Source organism: Panicum virgatum, chromosome 2N (genome assembly GCF_016808335.1).
Source record: "Panicum virgatum strain AP13 chromosome 2N, P.virgatum_v5, whole genome shotgun sequence".
NCBI lineage: Eukaryota > Viridiplantae > Streptophyta > Magnoliopsida > Poales > Poaceae > Panicum > Panicum virgatum.
Genome location: NC_053146.1, coordinates 62,255,054 through 62,281,737, shown reverse-complemented (window position 1 = coordinate 62,281,737; position 26,684 = coordinate 62,255,054). Strand labels below are relative to the sequence as shown.

General features: G+C 48.3%; 2 protein-coding genes across 2 annotated transcripts; one reads left to right on the top strand and one right to left on the bottom strand.

Moving 5' to 3' along the window:
• Positions 1 to 320: 320 nt before the first annotated feature.
• On the bottom strand, positions 321 to 1,397 carry LOC120658978 (SOSS complex subunit B homolog). Its single transcript, XM_039937075.1, has 2 exons — positions 1,207 to 1,397; positions 321 to 1,051 (listed from the first exon to the last, which is right to left on the bottom strand). Exons 1-2 carry the CDS (start codon positions 1,219 to 1,221, stop codon positions 563 to 565), a joined length of 504 nt encoding a protein of 167 aa, XP_039793009.1. The 5' UTR covers positions 1,222 to 1,397; the 3' UTR covers positions 321 to 562.
• Positions 1,398 to 5,802: 4,405 nt separating this feature from the next.
• LOC120661690 lies at positions 5,803 to 6,502 on the top strand. The gene has a single exon (XM_039940605.1). The coding sequence runs from the start codon at positions 6,018 to 6,020 to the stop codon at positions 6,240 to 6,242; it is 225 nt and encodes a 74-aa protein (XP_039796539.1). The 5' UTR covers positions 5,803 to 6,017; the 3' UTR covers positions 6,243 to 6,502.
• The last annotated feature ends 20,182 nt before the right edge of the window (positions 6,503 to 26,684 follow it).

Below are 26,684 nucleotides of genomic sequence, written 5' to 3'. Positions count from 1 at the left end.
CACAGGCCCGCTCGCGGCTCGCCCGCCCCGCACGGGTCTGGCGACTGCGTCATCACTTAGCTGTCGGCCCATCACTGGCCGTTCGGCGTGCAGATGCTTGCGGCGCGCGCCTACCGGCAGAGCCCGCAGGAAGAACTGTCGCAAAGCATTTGGAGGCACGAGAACAGTGAACCGGCGAGCCCGTACGCGAATATGCGATGTGCCGACCGGCCGGTGCGTGTTTGCTAATCGATCGGTTCCGACGGATGTGCAATTGTGCTTGGTCACCATTCATATGCCCAGAAAAACTGTGATGCACACGCCACACGGTCCTGTACCAATACCAATCAAAGCGCTACTGATTGCACTTGTTGTAACCTTGTCGTGACAGACATTGGTGCTGATAGCTGATACGGGTTTCAGAGAGCTTGTGTGTTTCGTTTCATTCTTCTTGATCACAGGATTGCAAATATCTCCATGTTTCAGAAGTTCAGGCATGCACACGAAATTGGTTGAGATCAAGGTGCTCACACTTCGCGCGAGAATGGCCATGCCGCAAGCGGCGATGCGACTGGAAGAAAGATCACCGCGGCGGCTTGAAGACCGGGGAGTAGGGCGAGACGACGGCCTCCTGCACCATCCTCCGGGGGTCGCCGGGGTCGCGCCCTCGCTGGATCTCGCTCATGTTGGGCGTCTCCACGAAGAGCATGGTGAACTCGCCCACCTTCTCCGCGCGCCCGCGGCGGCCCGCGCGCAGCACGAGCGCGTTCCCCCTGTGGTACGAGAAGATGCCGCCCGTGAGCAGCACGATGTCGCCAGGCTCGAAGGCGCCGCACTCGCCGCCCCACAGCAGGAAGTGCGCCGCCGCGGGGTCGTCCGCCACCAGCGCCAGGCACGTCACCTCCTCGCCGCCGCCGCGGGCCTGAGCGTGGGGGTGGGGGTGCGGCGGGCGGGCCGCCGGCGCCGCCTTGTCGAGCACGATGAACGTCGTGTTCACCGTGTTGGTCGCCGCCGGGACCAGGCCCTTGAGCTTCACCGTCCTGCCGGCGGTGCCGGCGCCGGGCGTGTCGGCCTGCAGAACGGTGTGAGGTTAATCACCGTGCATAGAAGCTCCTATCAAGCTTTTGATCGAACATCTTGCGGGCGGTTCGGATTTGGGTGACAACACACGCGGGGCGTGGTGGTAACAGGAGGGAAGGAGGGGGAGGGCGGAAACGGCGGGCTCACCTCTCCCTGCGCCATCAACGGTGCTCGTCTCGGGAGAGCGGTCCCGCGAGGGCCGCCGCCGCTCAGTTGCCTCTTCTGCGTGCCGCGGTTGCAATCGCGCGGGCGGACTCACCGCGCAGGAGGTCGGCGACACGCGCGATCTCGGTCGGTCACGCTGGCCGATGGGCCGTTCAGTGGGCCGCGTGGGGAGACGGCACCTGCACGCTACACTTAAATGGGCCTTTGCGGCCCGCGGCCGGCGACTCGCGAAGGCGGTCGCAGAGGCGCCCCGCGACCGGCGACCGGGGTGGAAGTGGGCGCGGCCGCGCGGAGGAGCGCGGGCATTGGGCAATGGATCTGGTCAGAACCAGGCGGCGGCTCGGAGCCTCGAATAGTCGGGGCTGGAGGCGGCGTGCGGAGCGCAGGCGCGTCGGGGCTCCCTTGCCGGCATTAGGAGGAGCATTTTTTTCTATTTCTAAATAATTTTTGTCTCTTTTTCCGGTGTACGTATTCATACAAAAAAAATTATAGGGTGTGTTTAGATCCACGAATTTTTGGGAGAAAATATCATATCGGACACTGTTGCGCACTGTAGCACTTTTCGTTTGTTTGTGGTAAATATTGTCCTACCATGACCTAACTAGGTTCAAAAGATTCGTCTCGCAACGTACATCAAAACTATACAATTAGTTTTTTTATTTACCTACATTTAGTACTCCATGCATGATCATTTGCTATATTTAATGTTTTGATGTGATTTCGATGTGATGGAAAATTTGGAAAGTTTGGAGGAATGGGAGGGAACTAAACACAACCATAGAGGAGTTTAGGAGGAGTTTCATGAATCCAGCGGTGGTAAAAATGGTCGGAACCCCTCCAAATCCATTGCTAGATCCGCTCCTGCGTGCAGTCATGCTCAGGACTGACATGCGGAACTCCGCACAGGGGTGGGCTCACTTGGCATTTAAAAATATTTTTAAGTACCTATTATTTTTACTAATCTATAGTATTTAAAGATGTAGCCAAATGCATATATGTCAATAATAAATATAAAACAGTTATTTTGCTGTGCCTTTTAAAATTTTGAATTCCAACCTTCAAATCCTGGGTCCCTCCACCGGGAGACAAAAGGCAGCCGCGTGATGCGTTGCCACTCCAACGAACGGCTAAAATCCTACACCTCCCGCGGCGGTTCACGTCGCCGTCGCCGTGGGGGTCACCCCGGCCATCTAGGCGTAGCCCGTACCACGCGTGTCGTCGCTCCGCCTCATCACACTGTTGTGCGCTGTACTCGTGCCTCCAAAATGCTCTGCACATTCGCGTACGGGCTCGCCGGACGCCGGTACGTTGACAGCTGCCCGACTGCGACCTGAGCACGCTAGCACTGTTCAGTGTTCACTGTTCAGCGCCTCGAGCGGTAGCACTGCGCGGAGCGGAGACTACTGACAGTTACCAAGCGTGTCAACCGTACGTGCACGCATCAGTGCATCACCGTGAATCCGTGACCATAATAACTCATATCCGTCGACACGTACGCAATCGCGCCAGCGGATAGATGTGCTCGACTCGAAAACATGCCAAGTCTCTCTTTAACAGTGCACGGCGGCGGAAAAGACTGTGTGCGAGAAAGAGATAACGCTCGGCTCCACTAATCGTGGATCAGATCAAGCATTCTAGCATGATCCTAGTGCCACCTGTACGAGCAGCTTCGCAGATGATGATGGCGAGACCGCGACGTGACAGCCCGTCGAGCAATTCCTTGCGGTCGAAGGGTCGATCAGTACGTGTCCTCCCTTACTTATGGGGCTTGTCTGCCTCTGATGGCCTGGATTAATGCAGCATGGATGACAAATCACGCGGGCCAAGTTATGGGCGCACTGGTTCGGGAAGCGCGCGCTGGGCGGCAGGCACGGGCACGGCCGTGCCCGTGTATTTCTCCCGGTACGATAGATGATGCTACGCACCGGGACAGCAGACAGGCAAGGCGTTGGATTTCTTCCTATGAACAATGTAGAAGCATGGGGCACAGAATCTAGCCGTGAAATCGGACCGCATTCGAAGAGACCGACCCATCGCTGGAAGATCAATGCCGCTCGCACTCAACGGCACCGTCTTTCGCTTCATGGGCATGGCATGGGCATCATGGAACGATTCAGTCACACAGTCGAAGGTTCTCGAGTCAACCGAGCTAGCTGCAACAGCATAAAAGATCACGCAACTCACATTTCGGATAGGAAGCGTAGGGTCTATTTGGCAGGGTTTATTTTAGCTTCAGTTTCACCTTTATTAGAGCAATTCTAGTGGAGTGATTAAAACTCATTTTAATCACTTATTTTTCAAATTTAGTCACTCAAAATGTAATCTTTACTCCAGCAACACCGATTAAATTGAGAGAGAAAAAGGAAAATGTGAGAGAGGAGGAAAAAGAAGAGAAAAGGAAAAAAATGATGACCCTACTTTTGGTAGCCTAAATAGAGGGTGACCAAATAATTGAGGGGGTGGGAGAGAAAATTTAGTTCTCATTTTAGTTGGGTAGGGGCCTGCTGGAGATGAAAATATGAGCAAAATGACTAAAATATGAATTTAGTCATCTAAATAGAAGTCCTACTGAAATTGCTCTTACACAAATATTATAGCGTGTAGTCATTTTATAATCGTGTGCTAAGATGAATTAGAAGCTAGGAGAAGCTAGTTTTTTTAGCTTCACCAGCTTTGGCTTCGCTAGTGAAGCTATTTTAGGTAACTGTTCCAAACGGCTCCTTAATTAGCCGGCAGTATGGCATATTCTGTACGTACAGTATACCAACCCTAATCAATGGCAATCTGTTTGCCAACAGGTCAAGCCTTTGTCTACAGGGCTCTCTGCTTGCTTCGCGTGAAAGTCTCTTGTTTCGCTCTGCTCCGTTGGATGGTTCTGGGGCCAAAGCGGAGCGTGGTAGGCTACGCATTTAGTGAGGCTTTGATTGACAGTGCCACCCGGGCCTCGCGCTGCCTGTCCATCTTCTTGATCGGAACATGAGATTAATGTGTATATCAGAATATGTCCGTTAAAAAAAAGGACTCTAACAATTTTCGCACGTAAAACGTTCCAAACCCCCGTACAAGGACCGTTACTGAATTTGGGTGAGTTTAGATTTTAAAATTTTACACCCAAAATCATCACATCAAATATTTGGACTCATATGTAGACTATTAAATAAAATCTATTTACAAATTTTTTTTCACGGATGGATTGTAAATCACGAGTTGAATCTAATGGGCATACTTAATCCATATCTGCAACAGTGGTGCTACAGTAACCATCTACTAATTATGGAGTAATCATGAATTAATTAGATTCGTCTTGTGATTTACAACCCATCCGTGTAGAAAGTTTTGTAAATAGACTTTATTTAATACTCTAAATTAGCGAGATTCTTTTTAAAAAATCTTTAGCAAAATGATCTAAACACATCCTTTGTGTAGAAAAAATGATCAGACTCTTGGTGGAAAGGCAGATTTCTCTGTTCTCAATATATAGGAGAAGCAAACTCTTTCGTGTGAAATTCAAGCTCCTTGCTTTGCATGTTACTCCCTCCGTTTCAAATTATAAGTCATTCTAAGAATTTTGAAGAATCAAATCATTTTAAAGTTTGACTAAAATTATAGAGAGAAACACAAAAATTTATAACATTAAATAGCTATACTATGAAAATATAGCTAACAAAGAATAATTGATGTCATAAATGATATTATTTTGTTATATAAATTTGGTCAAATTTAAAAAAATTTGATTCTCCAAATTTTTTGAAATAACTTATAATTTGGAATGGAGTGAGTACAACAGAGGCAATGGAGCCTTGATTCCTCTAAAACAATGATCAATTTCAACCGGAAAGCTGCCAGTCCTGGTCTCGGCAGTTCTGCCGGCCGGGCCGCCGTGGTTAACCATCTCGGACACGAGCTGCCTGCTCAGCACCGGTGAGGCCGTGAGGCGGTGACCACTGGCACTGGCCAGCCAACCTCGCTGTGCCCGTGCACGCTGCCCGTAGTTCCGCGAAAATTTCTCAAAATTTTTCATTGACGTACAACACATCGAATTTTACGATACATATATAGAGTATTAAATGTAGTTAAAAAATTAAAAAATATAACTAATTGTACAGTTTGATTGTAAATGACGAGACGAATCTTTTGAAATTAATTACTCCATGATTAGACAATAGTTGCCAAATAAAATCGAAACATGCTACAACAATTTTTCGCAAATTTTTCGCGAACTAAACACACGCGAGAGCCAAGTCAAAACATGAACGCGCCATGGTCGGCCGACTGTGCCAGACCATTAACGCCTCCTCTTAGGCTGACCACAGCAGAGGGAGCAAGAGCAAATTTGCTCCCTCCTCGTTTTCCACGCTCTCTCTGTCTACAGTGCCAAACAGTGCATCTACAATTTCAAAACGGTGTATTTGCTCATTCATTTCCTCCTTCCACTGTGGACGGTCTTACCCCCACCCCAACCCTACTCTTCCCTTCCCTCGGCCGCCGCCGCCACCACCACTCCTACCCCGCCATCAATGCGATCCATATGCCCCGCCTTAAATTCCCCTCTCGGCCCCCTCCCCCCGTCCCCCCCACCACGTCGCATCTCGCGGAATCGCTTGCTGCTTCCTACTGGCGCTGCTTGCCGCTCGCCATTGCTGACCTCACAGCAGCCTCGTCACCGCGCTCCGCATTGCCGCTGCGGCTATATTAGCACGCGCCGCGCGCGAGGAGATTAGTTTCGTTGGACAGCCGAGCGAGCCGTGCAAGAAACCGAAGGGGATCAAAGAAGGAAGGGAGGGAGGGAAGGGATGGTGTTCTTCTGCTTCCTGGTGGACCAGCGGCGGACGGTGCGGAGCAGCAAGCCGGCGGCGGGGATCTGCTCGCGCTGCGGCGGGTGCGCGAGCGTGGCGGACATGGAGACCGCCACCAGGGTCTGCTACCTGCTCACCGTGCACCGCCGCACCTGGCGCGCCATCATCTGCACCTTCTGCGGCGCCATGCTCAAGTCCTACCGCCACTACAGGCTCTACTGATCTCCATCGCCGGCTTTATTTCTTCATCGCCTCGTGAGGTGTAGTCAGCTAGCTCGCGATCTGCATGTGTTTCTTGGTCGGTGATCTTGCTCTCGGCGACTATTGGATTTTTTTTTTGTTCCCGCTTGATTATGCTCGGTCTGCATATTGTAATGGCAGCTCGCATTGCCTGTGCATGCATGTAAATATGGGATGAACATGAACTAGAGCCATGAAGTGAACCCTGTGTCCGACTAACAAAGCGATCCATATCTTGTTCATCCTCCTCACATTGAATCCGTATCGAATTTTCTTCTGAAATAAACAACCCTGTAAATAGAGGCTCCACGTTTCGCTCTTCCGAGCTCTTACCAACATGCACCTGGTGATCTGGAATTACTACTACTGTTACTGTGGTAGGATGAGTTCTGGTATCTGGTACACATCTTTGTGATGCCATGCATGGAGGAGATGCAAGAGAAGTGTTCAGACTGCCTTTCTCTGCGTAATCGGCCAGCATTCACCGGTCATGCTCATAGTTTCTCCTCCCCTTCCATATCAAGAACGTGATCCCTCACACCTGAACAACATTGGAAAAAGTCTATATAACCCCCTAACATATCAATGGTGTATCACATTACCCTCTGAACTATAAAATCGGGTTTCTAACACCCTCACCTTTGCAAAACCGGACCCATTTAACCCCCCAGAGTGATTTTGCAGCCCGGGTTGCTACAGTGGCGCAGTTTTGTTTTTTTCCTTTTTTATTTATTTTCGCTGAATCTTTAAAAAATTATAGTAAATCACATAAAAATTATAAAATAGAAAATCTAATTTTGTTGGACTTCATGTGAGTATATCTACACAGTGAACATATAATATGGTATGCTTTAGCACAAAGTTTTTGTTGTAGTTTTAGATCTATACTTTACTGCAATTAATCGGAATAATCCATAGATGCATTTTTTGTGGTCCAACTATGGTGAAATTTTTACTGTGAGAGAATTATTGTATTATTGAACTGTAGTAAAAATTTCATACTCATTGAATCATGTATATCTTAGTTATAACTTTATTTAGGTTTATGTTTGTTAAATCTATGCTTTATCTATAACTAAGTTATACATGATCCAATGAGTATGAAATTTTACTACAGTAAAAGCATACTATAATTAGCCCACCATAAAAATTTCACCACAATTAGACCATAGAAGTTGCATCTATAAATTATTCCATACAGAAAAGCATAGATCTAAAGCTACAGCAAAAAAATTGGTACTAAAACATAATATATTATATGCTCATTGTATAGATCTACTCATATGGAGTCCAACAAAATTAAATTTTTTATTTTATAATTTTTCTATGATTTATTATGATCTTTTAAAGATTCAGCAAAAATAAATAAAAAATAAAACCAGACTACTGCAGCAACCCGGGCTGTAAAACCACCCTAAGGGGTTAAATATTTGGTTTTGCAAAGGTGAGGGGGTTAGAAATCCGGTTTTGTAGTTCAGGGGGTGATGTGATCCACCATTGATACGTTGGAGGATTATATAGACTTTTTCCGAACAACATTTGTCAGATGCTACAATATTCGAAAATATAATTTTCGGTGAATAAATAAATATAATCAGGGGACTGAACGTTTCTGATTTTATTTATTCTGAATCTTAACTTCTGAAAGTTTTAGATTTTCATCTTCTAGAAGGAAAAGGACAAGGCATCTAAGCCCATATCAAGGGTGTGTTTAGTTGGTGAAAATGTTTGGGTTTTGGTACTGTAGCACATTTCATTGTTACTTGATAAATAATGTTCAATTATAGACTAATTAGGCTTAAAAGATTTAGTTTGTGCTAATCAGTTAGACTGTGCAATTAGTTATTTTTTAACTATATTTAATGCTTCATGCATGTGTCCGAAGATTCGATGTGACTGTAAAAAAAATTTAATAAGGCCCAACTATATGCCCGACCACCAATTCATAAGCACTAACTACGCCACGCGAGATCATTTAAATTGACGCGGGCGGGACCTCCAGTAGTACCAAACAACTCCATTTTAATTCCGTCGCCCCACGACACAGGAGCAGCAGCTGTCAAGGTCAATTTCACGGAGCCGGACGCTGGTGCGCGGTGAACACGGCCGGCCAGCCAGCCGCCCGGCAGCCGCTAACGAGGACGAATCAGGCCGAGGCGCGCCAGCGCGACGTGCGACGGGCAGCTGGTGGTTGGGCCGCGGGGTTTGGTGGATTTTGACTTGTAGCAGCACACGGAGACGGCGGCGGAGCGGCAGACCACCTGACTCGATCAGTTGGGGCGTTGCAGAAGAGCGTCAGACCCGTGCGGCTGGCGAGCAGCAGAGGCGCTGGCGCTCCGCTTCCTACCGGTTTTCTGGCGCGCCGCCCCGTGCTCCCCTCCCTGTTGCCGAGGCGAATGACGATCGGCAACGGCAGGCATGGACGCATGGTCGGTTGAGCCGTCGCCGCTTGCCGGCATCGAGCTCGGCGGGCATGAAGTGGATGGGTCGCCGGCGACGTGAGGAGGGCGGTTGGGCCAGCCGCTGATGGGCACACCGCACACGCCGGGAACTGGCAGCGGCAGCGTTGGTGTCTTGGTCACCGGCCAGCAAGCCAGAGAGCTCTTTCCTTGGACTGAAACCGTTGGCCGGCTGAGAGTTTACCATGGGCCGGTCGACATCTCAACATCGCCACAGAAATGCTCTAGAATTTGGGCGATTTCGAGGGACAAGCCATGTGAACCAAAGGGCGCGGCGTACGGGTGACTGGTGAGCGGTAACGGACAGTAGGAGAGTGGTTTAATGTGTTATACTGTTAGGATCCCTAGAACATAGATAAGTGAGGGTTTCGATTCTCTTTTTCTTTTCTGAGTACAAGATCCCTAGATCTACAACAACTACATAGAGAAAAGAGGGAGTGGAGGACCTTCTGTGCCACCAGTGGAGCTCGAGCCGGCCATGTCTTGGTCGTTGATGGAGATCCGCTCAAAGGCGGCGACGAGCGGTGCAGAGAGGTCGAGGGCGGAGTGTCGGCGTCGAGGACGATGGCGGCGACGGCGGGACGGAGCTGGCGCCAGCGGTGGCGGAGCTTCCCACTGCTCTAGCGCCCCCTAGAACCTAGTAGATCGGCTTAGGGTTTATGTGGTTGAGGGTGTTGGCGGCGCAGCGAACCTCGTACCGAGCGCCCCGGCCCCTGTAACAGCTCGAAAATTTACCAAAATAAATCACGCGCTAAAAATAATTTTCAAAATTTATTTTGCATCGTTGAGCTCAAATCTTTTCTAAACCCCTAATCTCCCGAAACCTTTCCCGACGATTCGCCGTCCCGACACCCGCATCAATCGCCGTCTAACTTTTTTCCTGTTCTCCTCGTTTCTCGTGCGCATCGCTTCTCGTCGACGCCGTGACCGGTTCGCGACCGTCGCCGCGAATCCCGTCGGCGCCCCCTTTTCTTTTTCTCTTTTTCCTCCCTCTCTCTTTTTTCTTTTCCTCTTCTTTTCCCCTTCTTCTTTTTCTTTTTCCTCTTTTCTTTTTCTCCCTTCTCCTCCTTTCTCCCTTCCTCTTCCTGCTCTGCCACGCACGGCCACGAGCTGGCTCGGGGCCACCAGGCCCCTCGCGCCGCGCCCTCCCCGCACGCTGCTCAGCTCGATGCCGCCCCCTCCACGCGTTTCACGCGCACGCGCCTGTGCGCCCACGCGCACCACAACCGGCCGCTCGCCACCACCCCACCTGCGCGCGAGAAGAGCACAGCGCCGCCGCCATTACCGCCGGCCGCACAGCGCCCCTCGCTCCCTGCGCGCGCACGCGTGCCCTGCTCCCACGTGCACCACGCGTCCGGAGGCTCGCCGCGCCGCCCGTCGTCAAGCACAGTGGCGCCTCCTCCGCTCACGCCTGCCTGACCCGTCCATCGCCCTGCACTCGCCGCGCCGCCCGGCACAGCGCCGCTGCCTTGGCGCTCGCGCTTGCTGCGAGCAGAGCTCGCACAGCCGCCGTGCGTCGACCCCCCCTGCGAGCACCCCCCTCAGCTACCACCGTCACCGCTACGCGCCACCGCCCCCCTGCTCGCCTCGACATCCGCGCATCACAGCGCCACCGTCGGTCCCACCGCCATTAAGGCCGCCCCGACGAGCTCACCGGCCACCACCGGCGCCCCTCCTCCCCACCGCCTTATTTCGTCAATAAAAAGGCCCCTCGCGTCGCCCACTACCACCACAAGCCACGCCGCCCCCGCATTCCTCCTCCCTGGTTCCCTAGCGCCGTCGCCAGAGCCGCCTAGCGCCGTCGCCGCCGGCCCTCGTGGCCCGCCCTCCACGCTCCATCCCAGCCCGAGGTGAGAAGGGGGATGGAATCCCCTCGCCTCCCTCCCTCTTGTGCCCCCATCCCCGGCCGCCGCCGTGCCCCAGGGCGTCGGAATCGGCGCCGGCGCCGAGCACCCCCTCCCCTCCTCTGTTCCATGGGAGAGAGGAAGAGGAAAGGCAAAATTGCCTTGGGCCCCCTCCCTTTTCCCCATTTCCATTAAGAGTCCACCCCCATCTCTATAACCTTTTACAAAAAGGCCCCTTCCCTTTTCTTTTTTTTGAGAACTAGTCCCTCCACCATATAAACAAAATTCCAAGTATGCCCCTGGCCCTTTTCAGAGTGACCACTCATATTCCCACAAATTATAATCAAGCCCATGTCATCCCAAAAAAATAATTACGAAGAGGTCCCTAGATCCCGGTTTAGCCCTAAACTTCTCGTTACCCTATCATTTCATGCGCCAAAAATCCTCCAATCGCTCCGAAACTTTACCACGCCATTTCTAAGATAGTTTCGATCATGCCATTAGAAAACTGCCAAAAAATATTACTCCTATCTCCATATCTTAATTGTTTCCGCTTCGAGCTCAACGATAAAACCTTCATTTCTTTTTCTTGATTGTGTGCTTGCTGCTGTGCGTCGTAGATAACGGTGTGAACGAGGGAGAACCCGTCGACGAGCAGTACTGCGAACAAGTGAACGAGGACCAGTTCCGCGACCCTGAACTTGAAGGACAGTACCTCGATCGGGACTTCCCGGAAGGCTTTGAGAATGGCAAGTTCAATACCGCCCTTTGATGCATGTTTTGTCCAAATTTTATAAACACAACCCATTGGCCTGTTTTGCAAAACTGCATATGTTTTGTCTGCTGAAAACATGGTTGGATAGCCGCCCCTTGATTTGCTATAACCATTCCTTGACCACCTAGATTAATGTCTGAATGTTATTTGTTTGGACATTAATCGCTGCTAGAAATCTTATGACCTTAAACACGGTACAACTTGTTTTATAAAGGGAAAATGTGTGAGTGTGTGGGAAGGGAAAAATGTGGAATTTCAAAAGATGAGTTTAGATAGGATGGATGGCACTTCTGTGTGAATTGCCAAATGATGTGCTCGTACCTGTGTGGTTGAGCAAGGAACGGAGATATCCATCCTGTCACAATTAAGGACCGAGTTGGTGTGTCATCTTGCCTAGCTCCACTATCGTGCAAACCACTCGACCGTTGTATGGGCAACGACTTAGCATAATCCCACTAGTTAGTCTGATAGCCATCAGAAGAGCTGAGAGCAACGGGTGATCAAGGAGAAGGGATAAGCTCTGTGTGACTTATGTCCCGGTTAAAACCTCTGGGATAGGTCAATGGCCCCTTGGTGGATCCCGTGGTGGCTAGTCAGGTCTAGCTAAGGTGGGTAATGGCTTTGTTGGGATCTGCACCGATACTAAGGTGATCGTGCTGTGGTACCCCGCTCGTGGGTAAAATTGCACATCTCTGCAGAGTTAAAATCTTTTCGAATAGTCGTGCCCACGGTACTGGGCGAGTTATGGTTTGGTCACACAACTAGTGATTCTTCTGGGAATGGATGGGTTGGCGTGAGTTGTTTTGGAAAAGTGTCTGGCAGCTGTGCCATGTGCTATGGCGGATGAGGAATCTGGTGGCAATTTAAAACTTGGATCCTGTGTGGATCAACCCTACGTATTACTCAGTGCAAGATAATGGCTTTTGAAAATCTCTTTCTTTCAAATAAACCCATGCGTAAAAATTAGCTTTCCGCAAATTAAACCGTAGCCTTACCCTTGGTTTACCCTATGCATTATATTCTATTCATACCCCCTCCGTGAGTGTGGTTGGACTTGCTGAGTACGTTTGTACTCACCCCTTTTTTTAATTTTTACAGAAGAAGATCCAGACTTTGTTCCCGAAGATGTTGAGTAGGGGTTCCGTCCTGCACCCAACCTTGCCTGTGGATAGGGTCACCCGCAGGAAGCTCCGTATGGCGCAAGACTCTGATGACCTCTTCGTAATTAATATCGTTGTGTGGGTTTTAGTTGTTATCCTCGCGATAGTGGCGCTTCACTGCCCATTACCGCGTAGAGTTGTATGGTGATGTACCATATGATATAATAAATGTGTTATCAGCCTCCTGAGACTGATATTTGTATCATATTTAAGTCTTCTCTTATGAGGGGACGCTTCAGGTGGTATCAGAGCCGTAGGTTGGCCGTAGGACGTGACCCTAGGATCAAGACCCCTTTTTCGAGTCTTCCCACATTAGGACTTTCCTTGCTTAATCCTTTTTCCACACAAGCACTCACCGCTGGTTCTTGCCATATTCCAGATGGCTGACAATGGATGGAATGGCGGAATCTGCCACGCAGAGTCCGGCCTCCCTAAGTTATTGCTACTCAGCCTGGAATGCGTCGGAGTTGTGAACCCACCAGAGTACGTCTACCGGGAGTTCGACTCCAGGGGCACTCTTCGGTGCGACATGATGATCTTCGTGGGAAAAAGCACCTGCTACCCTGACGTGGACCCCTGGTTCATCTCCACCACTGGCTTTTGCTTCCCTGACACCTACCGAAAGGCCGCCCGAAAAGTCCTGCGAAGTCAGCGCGTGGTCTACAAGCATCATCTTCAGCGGACTCCTATGGGGTTTTTCCCACCTACTGGAGAAAGAGGACGCTCATGGATTGCCCGAATGAGAGGACTCGGGAGAGAAGATGAAGACCTAGAAGATACGGTCTCCCACCTATCCATCTACCTCACCGGCCTGGATGAACTCTACCGCGAACAGGTGGCACAACCGAAGCACCAAATCCACAGGGCAGAAAAGGCAATCCAAGAAATGGAGGAACAACGGACAAGAGGCGTACGAGCCGAGTATTCCCTAGCCACTCTCCAAGCCCAATGGCAAGACCACGAGGCTCACAGAGGAGTAAGTGGGTGGATAGAAGAAGAACCCGAAGAAACCCATTGGGATAGGAGTACTCAGACCGAAGATGATGTGATGGAGCAGTGTTTTCCACCAAAGAAACGCCATATCTGGATCGAGGAAGAGTCCCCATGAGAGGAGAGTAGCACACCTAAGCTAGAGCCTCTATCCTAATAATCGTGTATCCATAGAATATGTACCCCATCATGTTATAATAATAAGTATCATTTATCCCCTTTGTACCCAAATATTTGTGCAAGCTTGTTCACCCTATCTTTGTTTCCAGATGGCTGAGGAAGGATGAACCCAGGGCAATTGCCAAGCTACACCTGGCTTCCCCAGACTTTTGATCAACGCCCTGAAGAGCCTTGGTGTTTCGGAACACCCAAGGTACTACAACAGAGAGTACGAGCACCACGGTACCCTCCGCTGCAGGGTGATCCTGGTCATCGCCAGAAGTGACCGCTACCTCGACATCCAACCATGGTGAGTGACCGCCACGGGGTTTAGGCACCAAGACACCTATCCCTTGGCTGTCAGGAAGGCACTCCGTTATCTGTGCCGGATTTTCGAGGGACACCTCGCCCCCACACCGATGAGGTTCTTTCCCCCGGCCATCAGAACCCCAGTTTGGGAGGCTCGCATGAGAAACATGGAATGGCGCCGCCATGAAGAAGACCCCCTGTACCAAGTGACTACCTACCTAGCCTCCTTGGATCAGCTCTTTGACAAGGAAGCCAGAATCCTGAGGGAGCAGACCCATCGAGCCGAGCAAGCAGAGCTCGCGGTAAGACTGCAACAGATCCGGGCAGCCCAAGCCGAGGCAAGAGCCGCAGCCGCGGTCAGCAGCGAAGCGGTCGCCCAGGAGAGCCTCAGGCAGGCCCGGGACCGGTGTATGCAAGAATGGACCAGAAGCGGAACACCAGTCCCGGCAATTGGGAAAGACCATGTTCTACTCAAGATGCATGTCATAGGATGGGGACCATTATTGAGAACCCCACAAGCCCCGCCCGAGAACCTTGAAGGGCCTACCACCGCCGTTGAAGGAGAAGCTGCTGCACAACCCCGGGAAAATAGAAACCTAGAGAATGGCGAGCAAGGACTGCTCGTTCCCCTAGAAGCACACTCCGCCCCAGAACAAGGCTCACCCTGCGAGTAGCATGTTCCGAAGGCACCCTAGAAGAAGCCCCAGTCCCTCTGGCTTGAGTTGTACCCTTAATAGTGGCCTTTGGAACCGGACGTGTAGTACGCGTTTTAGTCTTGCCCCCGTGTTGTACTCTCCCTTGCAGTAATAAAGTTGTTTGTGCTCGTTGTTTTGTGTGCTTGTTCTTAGTTTGTGTGCTTTTCGGCGGAAGGTAGATTCTGCCTTTTCAAAAATACGAATTAAACAATTTAAACATCACTTAATCCTAATCCCACAAAAACTCTACCCAATCTATAGATGGCTTCCCGAAGCGGTACGAGGGCCTCCCACAACCGGACCCCTGCAATCGCTGGCGCGGGAGGACAGCCTAATGGACAGAACCCTCTTCAGCTAGAACAGGAAGTGAGCCAGAATGGAGGAGAAAACCAAGGAGAAGTGCCACTACCACCACCACCATCCCTCGGGGACCTGGCACAAATAATACACAACCAGACCCTCGTACTGGAAGCACTGGCCAATGCCCTCGTCAATAAGCGGCCACGAGAGCAGACCATGAATGACAAGCTGATAGCGTTCCTGAGAACCAAGCCACCCACCTTCGCCGGATCCAGCAACCCCTTGGATGCAGATGACTGGTTGCGTGTGATCCAGAGGAAGCTCGAGCTGTTCGAATGCCAAGATCGAGACAAAGTTCTTCTGGCAGCCCACCAACTCACCGGGACTGCCTTAGCCTGGTGGGAGAATTACTGTGCCGCTGCCGAAGATGCCTCCACCATCACTTGGAAGGAATTTGTGAAGGAGTTCCGCCACTATCATATCCCCTCGGCCACCATGAAGCGCAAGGTCGATGAGTTCCGCGCACTGCAGCAAGGAAGCATGTCAGTAGAAGAGTACACCTACCAGTTCATGGAGCTGGCCCGATATGCACCAGAAGAAGTGGACAATGATGAAAAGAAGCAGGACATGTTCATGAAGGGATTGAACCCAGAACTCCAGACCTTGCTTACCCTTCAGATCTACCCGGACTTCAACACTCTGATGAACAAGGCCATTCTCACAGAAAGGGCCAAAGCTGAAGAAAGGAAGGATAACAAGCGCAAGTTTCTGGAAAGCAAGGCCCGCCAGCAGGACCGCTTTCAGAAACCAAGAAGCTTCAGCTACACTGCACCAAGATCTCAGGCCCCAATGCAATATTGGATCCCGTCTCAGGTGACAGGCCCACAGGCCCCCTAACACACAGTTCAGGAGTCAGAACACCATGAAAGCCCCGCAGAACAATGCAAGCAAGTCACCACCACCAACAACAATGCTAGGACCTGTTTCATCTGCCGTGAGATAGGGCATTACATTGCCAACTGCCCGTATGCCAAAAACAAGCCTGCTGTATCGGTCTTCTCCAACTCGGTGAATGGGCCTAGACCACCTGTATCCGGAGCCAACCGTGTCCCCATCGGCAGCAACAACAAGGGCACCACCAACAGCAGCCAGCAGTCTTATGGACGAGCCCGTGTCAACCGCATCAACGCGCAGGAGGCTCAGGGTGCACAAGAAGTAGTACTTAGTGAGTTCCTAGTCAGCTCAACTCTGGCAACAATATTATTTGATTCTGGGGCATCACATTCATTCATATCATCAAGCTTTGTGAATAAGCATAAAATACCTACAGTATTACTAAAAACACCCCTATTAACTCGGACGCCTGGAGGTGACATCAAGTGTCAACTAGGTTGTCTACGGGTAAGGATTAATTTAAGTGGGGTAGAATTTCTAGTAGACCTAGTAGTACTTAAGTCTAAGGGAATAGACGTGATCCTTAGAATGGACTGGTTAAGCCTACACAATGGTCTCATAGGTTGTACTGACAAGGTGGTACATCTAACGAACCCAGAAGGAGTACGAGTGACCTGCTATACCCGGAGAAGTGGACCAGACCCGATGGTGTTTAGCATGGAAGCCAAGTCCTTGGAAGGAGTCTTGGTAGTAAACGAATACCCAGATATTTTCCCAGAAGAACTTCCCAGAATGCCACCAGATAGGGATATAGAGTTTGTCATCGACCTTGTTCCTGGAACCTCTCCTATAGCCAAGAGACCCTATAGGATGACAGCCTCTGAATTGGCAGAATTAAAGAAGCAACTGGAAGAACTACAACGAATTGACTCCATCAGACCAAGCTCGTCGCCTTGGGGAGCCCCAGTCCTATTTGTCAAGAAGAAGGATGGGAGTATGAGGTTGTGTGTAGATTACCGGGCACTGAACGAAGTGACTATCAAGAATAAGTACCCCCTCCCCAGGATTGATGACCTTTTCGATCAACTAAAAGGAGCCAAGTACTTCTCCAAGATTGATCTGAGGTCAGGATATTTTCAGCTCAAGATTAGAGAAAGTGACATTCCAAAGACAGCTTTTGTCACCCGTTACGGGCAGTTCGAGTTTACGGTGATGTCTTTTGGACTCACCAATGCACCTGCTTATTTCATGAATCTCATGAACAAGGTGTTTATGGACGAGTTAGATAAGTTTGTCATAGTCTTTATCGACGACATACTTATTTACTCCAAGAATGTTCAGGAACATGAGCAACATCTGCGGGTAGTATTGGAAAAGCTGAGAGTACATAAGCTATATGCAAAATTCAGCAAGTGTGAATTCTGGCTTGAGAAAGTAGCTTTCTTTGGTCATATTCTGACCGCAGAAGGAGTAGCAGTGGACCCTGAGAAGGTCGAAGCAGCCTCCAACTGGCAGCAACAGACCAATATTAGTGAAATCAGAAGCTTTCTTGGATTACCTGGGTATTATCGAAGATTCATTGAAGGATTTTCTATGATAGCCCGGCCCATGACAGAGCTGCTTAAGAAGGAAAAGAAGTTTGTTTGGACGGAGTCCTGCGAGAGGAGTTTCCAGGAATTGAAGAGAAGGTTGACAACCGCCCCAGTACTAATCCTACCAGATATTCATCGGGATTTTGTTATTTATTGTGACGCATCCCGACAAGGATTGGGTTGCGTACTCATGCAAGACGGGAAGGTAGTAGCTTATGCTTCCCGACAGCTCAGGCCTCATGAGCAGAATTAATCCAACCCATGATCTGGAGTTTGCAGCCGTAGTGCATGCCCTCAAGATTTAGAGACATTATCTAATTGGAAATAAGTGTGAGATCTACTCCGACCATAAGAGTTTGAAGTATATTTTCACCCAGCCAGATTTGTACTTAAGGCAAAGAAGGTGGTTAGAACTGGTTAAAGATTATAATGTGGAAATTCATTACTACCCTGGCAAAGCTAATGTGGTAGCTGATGCCTTAAGCCGGAAATCTTATGGACCCAAGGATGCCCATCTGTAGGAAGAAATGGCACGATTGAATGTGCACATTGTCCCTCGAGGTTCCATTCGCAAGATGAGTATTCAACCTACTCTGGAGGATAAAATCAGAAAGGCCCAAAGTTCGGACAATGACTTGATGGAAATCCGAATGCAGACTGGAGAAAATAAGGCACCGGATTTTAGAGTGGATAATGAGGGAATTTTATGGTATAAAAATATGATTTGTGTGCCCCAGGAAGGAGATTTCCGGCAAATAATCATGGATGAAGCCCATAACTCGGCCTACTCCATCCACCCAGGATCCACCAAGATGTATATGGACTTAAAACAAAAATATTGGTGGAAGGGAATGAAGACGGATATTACACGGTTTGTCGTCCATTGTTATACTTGTCAAAGGATCAAGGCCGAACATCAGAAGGCAGCAGGATTGTTGCAACCCCTACCCATCCCGGTTTGGAAATGGGATGAGATAGGAATGGACTTTGTAGTGGGTTTGCCTAGAACACAGAAAGGACATGACTCCATATGGGTAATAGTGGACCGACTCACTAAAGCGGCTCATTTCATACCCGTGCGGACCAATTACGGTGGAGAAAATCTAGCTAAGCTTTATGTGGAAAATATAGTAAAGCTGCATGGTGTGCCTAGCAGAATTGTTTCAGATAGAGGGACCTAATTCACCTCTAGGTTCTGAAAAAGTTTGCATAAAGCCATGGGCACCAAATTGGATTTCAGCTCCGCCTATCACCCACAAACGGATGGTCAAACAGAAAGGGTGAATCAGATTATGGAGGATATGTTGAGAGCATGTGTCCTTACCTATGGCAAGGATTGGGAGCAGAGTTTGTCCTATGCAGAATTTTCATACAACAACAGTTATCAATCAAGTTTGGGCATGTCACCATTCGAAGCTCTTTATGGGAGAAAATACAGAACTCTTCTGATGTTGTCAGAAGTTGGAGAATGTGCCCTAGTTCGACCCGCACTCATAAAAGAAGCCAAAGAAAGAGTGGCCGAGATTAGAGAAAAACTGAAGGCCGCCCAGTCTCGACAGAAGAGCTACGCAGACAAGAGGAGGCGAGAAATAAGCTTCAACCCGGGAGAGTTTGTCTACCTTAAGATTTCACCTATTCGGGGAACTCGAAGATTTCAGATACAAGGAAAGTTGGCCCCTCGGTACATTGGACCGTACCAAGTTCTGAAGAAAGTCGGAGCCGTAGCATACCATCTGGAGCGACTAGAAGAAATATCAGATATACACCCGGTGTTCCATGTATCTCAACTAAGGAGATATTTGAGGGTACCTGAGAAAGAGCATGTGCCAGAAGAAGAAATAGATCTACAAACAAACCTTCGGCACCAGGAAGTACCTGTCAAGATTTTGGATATTGTCACTAGGAGGACAAGAAACTCCGAAGTACGGATTTGCAGAGTTCAGTGGAGCAGACACGGAATAGAAGAAGCTACATGGGAGCGTGAAGATGCTCTGAAGAAGGAGTTTCCCCACCTCTTTAGAAGCCAGCCGAATCTCGAGGACGAGATTCATTTTAAGTGGGGTAGGTTTGTAATAGCCCAAAAATTTACCAAAATAAATCACGCGCTAAAAATAATTTTCAAAATTTATTTTGCATCGTTGAGCTCAAATCTTTTGTAAACCCCTAATCTCCCGAAACCTTTCCCGACGATTCGCCTTCCCGACACCCGCATCAGTCGCCGTCTAACTTTTTTCCTGTTCTCCTCGTTTCTCATGCGCGTCACTTCTCGTCGACGTCGCGACTGGCTCGCGACCATCGCCGCGAATCCCGCTGGCGCCCCCTTTTCTTTTTTCTCTTTTTCCTCCCTCTCTCTTTTTTCTTTTCCTCTTCTTTTTCCCTTTTTCTTTTTCTTTTCCCTCTTTTCTTTTTCTCCCTCCTCCTCCTTTCTCCCTTCCTCTTCCTGCTCTGCTGCGCACGGCCATGAGCTGGCTCGGGGCCGCCGAGCCCCTCGCGCCGCGCCCTCCCCGCACGCTGCTCAGCTCGGCGCCGCCCCCTACACGCGCACCACCACCGGCCGCGTGAATTGCCGAATGGTGTGCTCGTACCTGTGTGGTTGAGCAAGGAAGGGAGATATCCATCCTGTCACAACTAAGGATCGAGTTGGTGTGTCATCTTGCCTAACTCCACTATCGTGCAAACCACTCGACCGTTGTATGGGCAACAGCTTAGCATAAATCCCACTAGTTAGTCTGATAGCCATCAGGAGAGATGAGAGCAACGGGTGATCAAGGAGAAGGGATAAGCTCTGTGTGACTTATGCCCCAGTTAAAACCTCTGGGATAGGTCAATGGCCCCTTGGTGGATCCCGTGGTGGCTAGTCAGGTCTAGCTAAGGTGGGTAATGGTTTTGTTGGGATCTGCACCGATACTAAGGTGATCGTGCTGTGGTACCCCGCTCGTGGGTAAAGTTGCACATCTCTGCAGAGTTAAAATATTTTCGAATTGTCGTGCCCACGGTACTGGGCGAGTTACGGTTTGGTCACACAACTAGTGATTCTTCTGGGAATGGATGGGTTGGCGTGAGTTGTTTTGAAAAAGTGTCCGGCAACTGTGTCGTGTGCTACGACGGATGAGGAGTCCGGTAGCAATTTAAAACTTGGATCTTGTGTTGATCAACCCTACGTGTTACTCAGTGCAAGATAATGGCTTTTGAAAACCTCTTTCTTTCAAATAAATCCATGCATAAAAATTAGCTTTCCGCAAATTAAACTGTAGCCTTACCCTTGGTTTACCCTGTGCATTATATTCTGTTCATACCCCCTCCATGGGTGTGGTTGTACTTGCTGAGTACATTTGTACTCACCCTTTTTTTAATTTTTACAGAAGAAGATCCAGACTTCGTTCCCGAAGACGTTGAGTAGGGGTTCTATCCTGCACCCAACCTTGCCTGTTGATAGGGTCACCCGCAGGAAGCTCCGTATGGCGCAAGACTCTGATGACCTCTTCGTAGTTAATATCGTTGTGTGGGTTTTAGTTATTATCCTCGCGATAGTGGCGCTTCACTGCCCATTACCGCGTAGAGTTGTACTGTGATGTACCATCTGATGTAATAAATATATTATCAGCCTCCTGGGACTGATATTTGTATCACATTTAAGTCTTATCTTATGAGGGGACGCTTCAGCCCCTCACCCCTATTTATTATGGCGCTGTGCAACGGGGGCCCACCAGCCCGAGGAAGGATGGGCGCCCCCGATCAGGGTGCGTGGGGAGACCGAGTCGGAGCTGGGCTTTGCCGTTGGGCAAAAGCCTAGTTCGAGATCGAGATCAACACTTACATTCTCCCCCTTGATCTCACTTTACTTTTTCAACTTTATATTTTATCTTCAACACTTTTAACTTTATTCGTTCCATCACAGATTAGCGCATAGAGCATGCTTCATCGTCACAACCAGTTGCCGATAGATTCAACAGCTACCATACACTTCACTGTTTTGAAACAAATTCTTTTAACTTTTGGGCCCTATATTGTCCAGGAATCACATGCTTTCCCTTAAACCCATGCCGTCTACGTGTTCACTAAACACGTTGGGTGGTAAGCATTTTTTGAGCGGATCCGCAAGCATTTTCTTTGTGCTAATATGCTCAAGAGTAATGGAGTGATCCTGGATTTTCTCTTTCACAACATAAAACTTTATGTCAATGTGTTTGGCAGCACCACTTGACTTATTGTTGTGAGCATAGAACACTGCGGGTTCATTGTCGCAGTACATTCTGAGTGGTCTTTGAATGCTGTCTACCACTATTAAAACAGGTATGAATTTCTTTAACCATTCAACCTGCCCCGAGGCCTCATAACATGCTACGAATTCCGCGTACATCGTTGATGATGCAGTGACACTTTGTTTGGAGCTTTTCAACGATATTGTTCCCCCTGCTAGTGTGAACACATAACCAGGCGTGGACTTTCGATCATCGATGTCCCCCGCAAAATCCGCATCTGAGTACCCTTCTATCTCCAGAGAATCAGATTTTCTGTAGGTTAGCATGAGGCCTTTTGTGCCTTGCACATAACGCAAAGCTTTCTTTACCATGATCCAGTGTGCCTGTCATGGATTACTTTGATATCTGCCAAGTATCCCGGTAAAAAATGCTAAGTCAAGGCGTGTACATACTTGAGCATACTGTAGGCTTCCGACAGCTGAAGCTATGAAACCGCTTTCATTTGATCGATCTCATACTGGTTCCTGGGACATTGAAATTTCCCAAATCTATCGCCCTTGACTATAGGAGCATGTGAAGGCTTACAAGCATGCATACTGTATTTCTTTAGAATTTTTTTCCAAGTGAGCCTTCTGTGACAATCCTAATATCCCCTTTCATCTATCTCGATGAATTTCAATTCCCAAAACTAATGAAGCTTCACTGAGATCTTTCATATCGAAATTTGAGGACAGAAATTTCTTTGTCTCCAGCAGCAGACCAACATCACTGCTAGCAAGTAAAATGTCGTCCACGTACAGGATAAGGAAAATAAATTTTCCACTTTTAAACTTTGCATAAATACAATTGTCCTCATCATTCTCCTTAAACCCAAATTTCATTATGGTTCCATCAAACTTTAAATACCACTGCCTAGAGGCTTGCTTTAATCCATAAATGGATTTCCTAATACGACATCCCATATGCTCTTTTCCTTCCATGACAAAACCTTTCAGTTGTACCATGTAAACACTTTCATATAGATCTCCGTTAAGGAATGCCGTCTTTATATCCATCTGATGTAATTCTAAGTCATAATGTGCCACCAGTGCCATTATAATTCTGAAGGAATCTTTACATGAGACTGGAGATAATGTCTCATTGTAATCAATCCCTTCTCTTTGCGTAAAGCCCTTTGCCATGAGTCATGCTTTAAACCTTTCTACATTTCTTTTGGAGTCACGTTTAATCTTGTAGACCCATTTGCAGCCTAGTGTTTTGGCCCCTTTAGGAATATCCTCTAAATCCTAAACACCGTTGGAACTCATCGATTTCATCTCATCTTCCATAGCTTCCTGCCATTTGGATGAGTGAACACTTCTCATGGCTTCTTCATATGAAGTGGGATCACCCTCCATATGAACCGCTTCTGTATTATAGACTTTATAGTCGCTAGAAATAGCTGACCTCCTGACTCTTTGAGACCTTCTAGGGGCCTCAACTTCTGGTACACTTTGTTCCTCAACCTGTGGCACATTATCCTCTTGGGGCTGTTGTGGCTCCCCCTCATCTGTGGCAATTGGTTCTGTCGGATCCTGAAGGACAGGTTCCCTATCAACATTTGTTTCCACAGCTTGAGAACTCACAACAGGTGTTGGCATCACAATATCAGGTATTGTCGGTGAAGCAGCAGCAACAAATAGTGAGAAAAACGGCTCTTCAATCATCGGAGTAGGCACACAGACCCGCTTCTCCTCAAGATCACTTTCTCGAGCTACCATGCTCCCCTGACCATTTCTTCCTCTAGAAAAACAGCGTGTCTCGTTTCTACAAACTTTGTGTGTCTGTCTGGGCAGTACAAATGAAAACCTTTTGACTTTTCTGGATAGCCAATGAAATGGCAGCTTACTGTCTTGGGATCCAGTTTTCCAATATTTGGGTTAAATACTTTAGCCTCAGCCGGGCTCCCCCATACAAGCAAGGGGTTTAGTGAGGGTACTCTGCCTGTCCACAGCTCGTACGGTGTTTTGGGCACCGACTTACTTGGCACTCTGTTGAGAATATGGATGGCAGTTTTTAACGTCTCCATCCACAAGCTCAATGGCAAGATGGAGTAACTCATCATACTGCGCACCATATCCATCAGTGTATAGTTACGCCTTTCAGCTACTCTATTTTGCTGAGGCTCACCCGGTGTAGAATACTGGGCGACTATTCCATTTTCCTGTAGAAACCTCGCAAAAGGTCCAGGAACTTGTCCATATGGGGTATGCCGACCGTAGTACTCCCCCCCCCCGATCGGATCTTACTATTTTAATTCTTTTATCATGCTGATTTTCAACTTCAGCTTTGAATATCTTAAATTTATCCAAAGCCTCTGATCTTTCTTTAATTGGATAAATGTATCCTAAACGGGAGTAATCATCTGTGAATGTTATGAACGAGCCACAACCATCCACACTTCGCACAGGAAAAGGACCACAAATGTCTGTGTGAATTATCTTTAAAATTCCTGCGCTTCGGTTGGCACCCTTTTTAATTTGCTTTACAAACTTTCCTTTAATGCATTCTATGCATTGTTCAAGATCAGAGAACTCTAGTGGAGGAAGAATTTCATTCTTTACTAATCTTTCAATTCCCCCCTCGAAATATGACCTAAACGACAGTGCCATAATTTCGATAATTCAACTTGAGTTCTCTTTCTTTTCCTGTTTGCTTTCACTGACAAGGACGCTATCACATTTACATTCGCATCATACACAGAATGTACTTTATCATGCATAGATAATAAATAAAGCTCATCGTGAAGGAAAACATCACCAACACAATTATTATCAAACCATAGTTCACATTTGCCATTCTCAAAATGGCAACCATAACCATCTCTGTCTAGACGTGACACACTAATCAAGTTTCTATGAAGCGAAGGAACAAATAAAACATCTCTTAATACAAGCATAAAGCCATTAACTAGTTCGAGGGAGACATCGCCAATAGCTTCAACTTCTGCGTGTACTTCGTTCGTAGCTTTAATTTGTCTTTCGCTTCTTAGCGTAGTCCTTGACGAACGGAATCCCTGTAAAGAATTTGCAACATGCACAGTTGCACAGAGTCAATCCACCAAGTAGATTTAGAAAACTGTATATACAGGGATTCATTAACAAATGAAATTACATTCTCATCATTCTTTGCCATTATCATCTTTAAGTAGCTGGGACAATCTGCTTTACGATGCCCCTTGTCATGGCAGTGGAAGCATTCATCTTGTGCTGGAGGGTGCTGTTGCTGATACTCCTGTGGCATAGGAGATTTGTCTTTGGACTGTGAGGAAGAGCCAGCTTGGAAAGTCCTTTTCTTTTTGTTGTGGACAAAATTAATTGAACCACCATTCTGGCGCTTCAATCTTTCTTCTTCTTGCACACATATGTCTATTGTCTTTTCCATGTTCCACTTCTCTGGCTGTGAGTTTTAGTTTACAACAAACGTTGCAAACTCTTTTGGCAGAGAGGCGAACACCAGGTGCACCATAAACTCTTCCTTGAGATCCAAGTCCATTGGTTTGAGCTTGGAGTTCAAGGCGCACATCCCCATGATATGATCTCTTATAGTACCGGCATTGCCATAATACCTCTTTGTGACCAACTGCTCTATGATCTGTGTGGCATAAGTCTTTGAAGAACCCGTAAACTGATTCATTATCTTTTCAAGGTACTCTGCAGCAGAATCACACTCTCTAATTGAACCCAAAATGTTAGGATCAATTGTGTTCTTTATCACTGCCACACATTTCTTGTTGGCATTGTTCCACTTTGTCTTTTTGAGATCATAAGCCATCTTTAAGGGAGCATAGTCCCTTTCCTTTTTCTACCACTCAGCATCAGTGTCAGATTCCCCTCTCACTGGAGCCGGTGGCTCAGTGGGCTTTGGAGTGGTGATTATCTCATCCACCTCTCCACAGACGAAAGTAAGATCAACCTTCTTGATCCATTAGTTGTCTCCTTTTAGAGTTGGTATGTGATTGATGAATCCCATCAAATTCATCCCCGCTGAAAAATTCAAAAAATAGTGAGAACATAATAACAACAATTGCATGTAATAATTCCAACGTTGGTCAAAAATAGAACATACAACTATTTATGCAATTAAATCTATATCACCGTTGGGCAGAAATAGAAATAAATCCACAAGAACTATGAAATTACAATATTGTAATTAACAACATTGGTTAGAAAAATAACAATACCATACTATTCAAAAATACTTTAAACATGCTCTGAAATTTAATTGTCTCGTTGGTTCGAATTAAATTAGAGAGCAAAAACTTTAAACTTTGCTGCGGAAACATGTAAAAATTCTATTTTCAGAAGCAATACTATGGACTTTTATCTCTAAACAATGTACACATTGGTGCAAAATTGAATAGAGATCAAACTATAAACAAATTCATTCAAAAATACTATTGAAAATGCTTCTGGAAAATAGAAAAACAATTTAAAGCTTTCACTGTTGAGGCGGCCCGGGCGCGAAAACGGCCCGCCCCGGCCCAGCAGGCGCTCGGCCTGCTAGCGCGCGCAGCGCCCCCGGCGCCCAGGCCGCAGCCTGGGCCTGGGCCACGAATCCGGCCCGTGCACGGCTCCCACCTGGGCTACATTTGGCCCGCTTGCTTGCGAGTGCACGGCTCCCACGAATCCGACAGCTCTCCGCCCTTTTCGGTGGAACAAAACCGGCGAACGCCGGCTCCCCAAACCCTAGCATCCATTTTCTTCTCCTCCCCCTTCTCTCTCTCGTCGGGCGATGACAGCCATGGATGGCCGGAGGAGGAAATGGTGCGGCGGCGCCGCCGCGGCTTCCTCGCCGGCGCGCGCACTCGTCGGAGTGAGTGCGCCGCCGTTGAGTGAGCCGTGGACGGTGCCCTCTCGAGCCCGCGCGCGTGCGCCTCCGGCGTCCCGACGGTCGAGCGGCGGCTCCTGATCTGTGTGCCGGCGAGCCGGCCCTCTGTTGGGCTCCCGCGCGGCTGGTGGCCGGCGATGGAGCCGGCGGTTGGACCCAGGTAAGGCCCCGACGCC

What these genes read in the sequence shown, in the direction of transcription:
- LOC120661690 (XM_039940605.1), top strand. Translation starts at nt 6,018, where the DNA reads ATGGTGTTCTTCTGCTTCCTGGTGGACCAGCGGCGGACGGTGCGGAGC.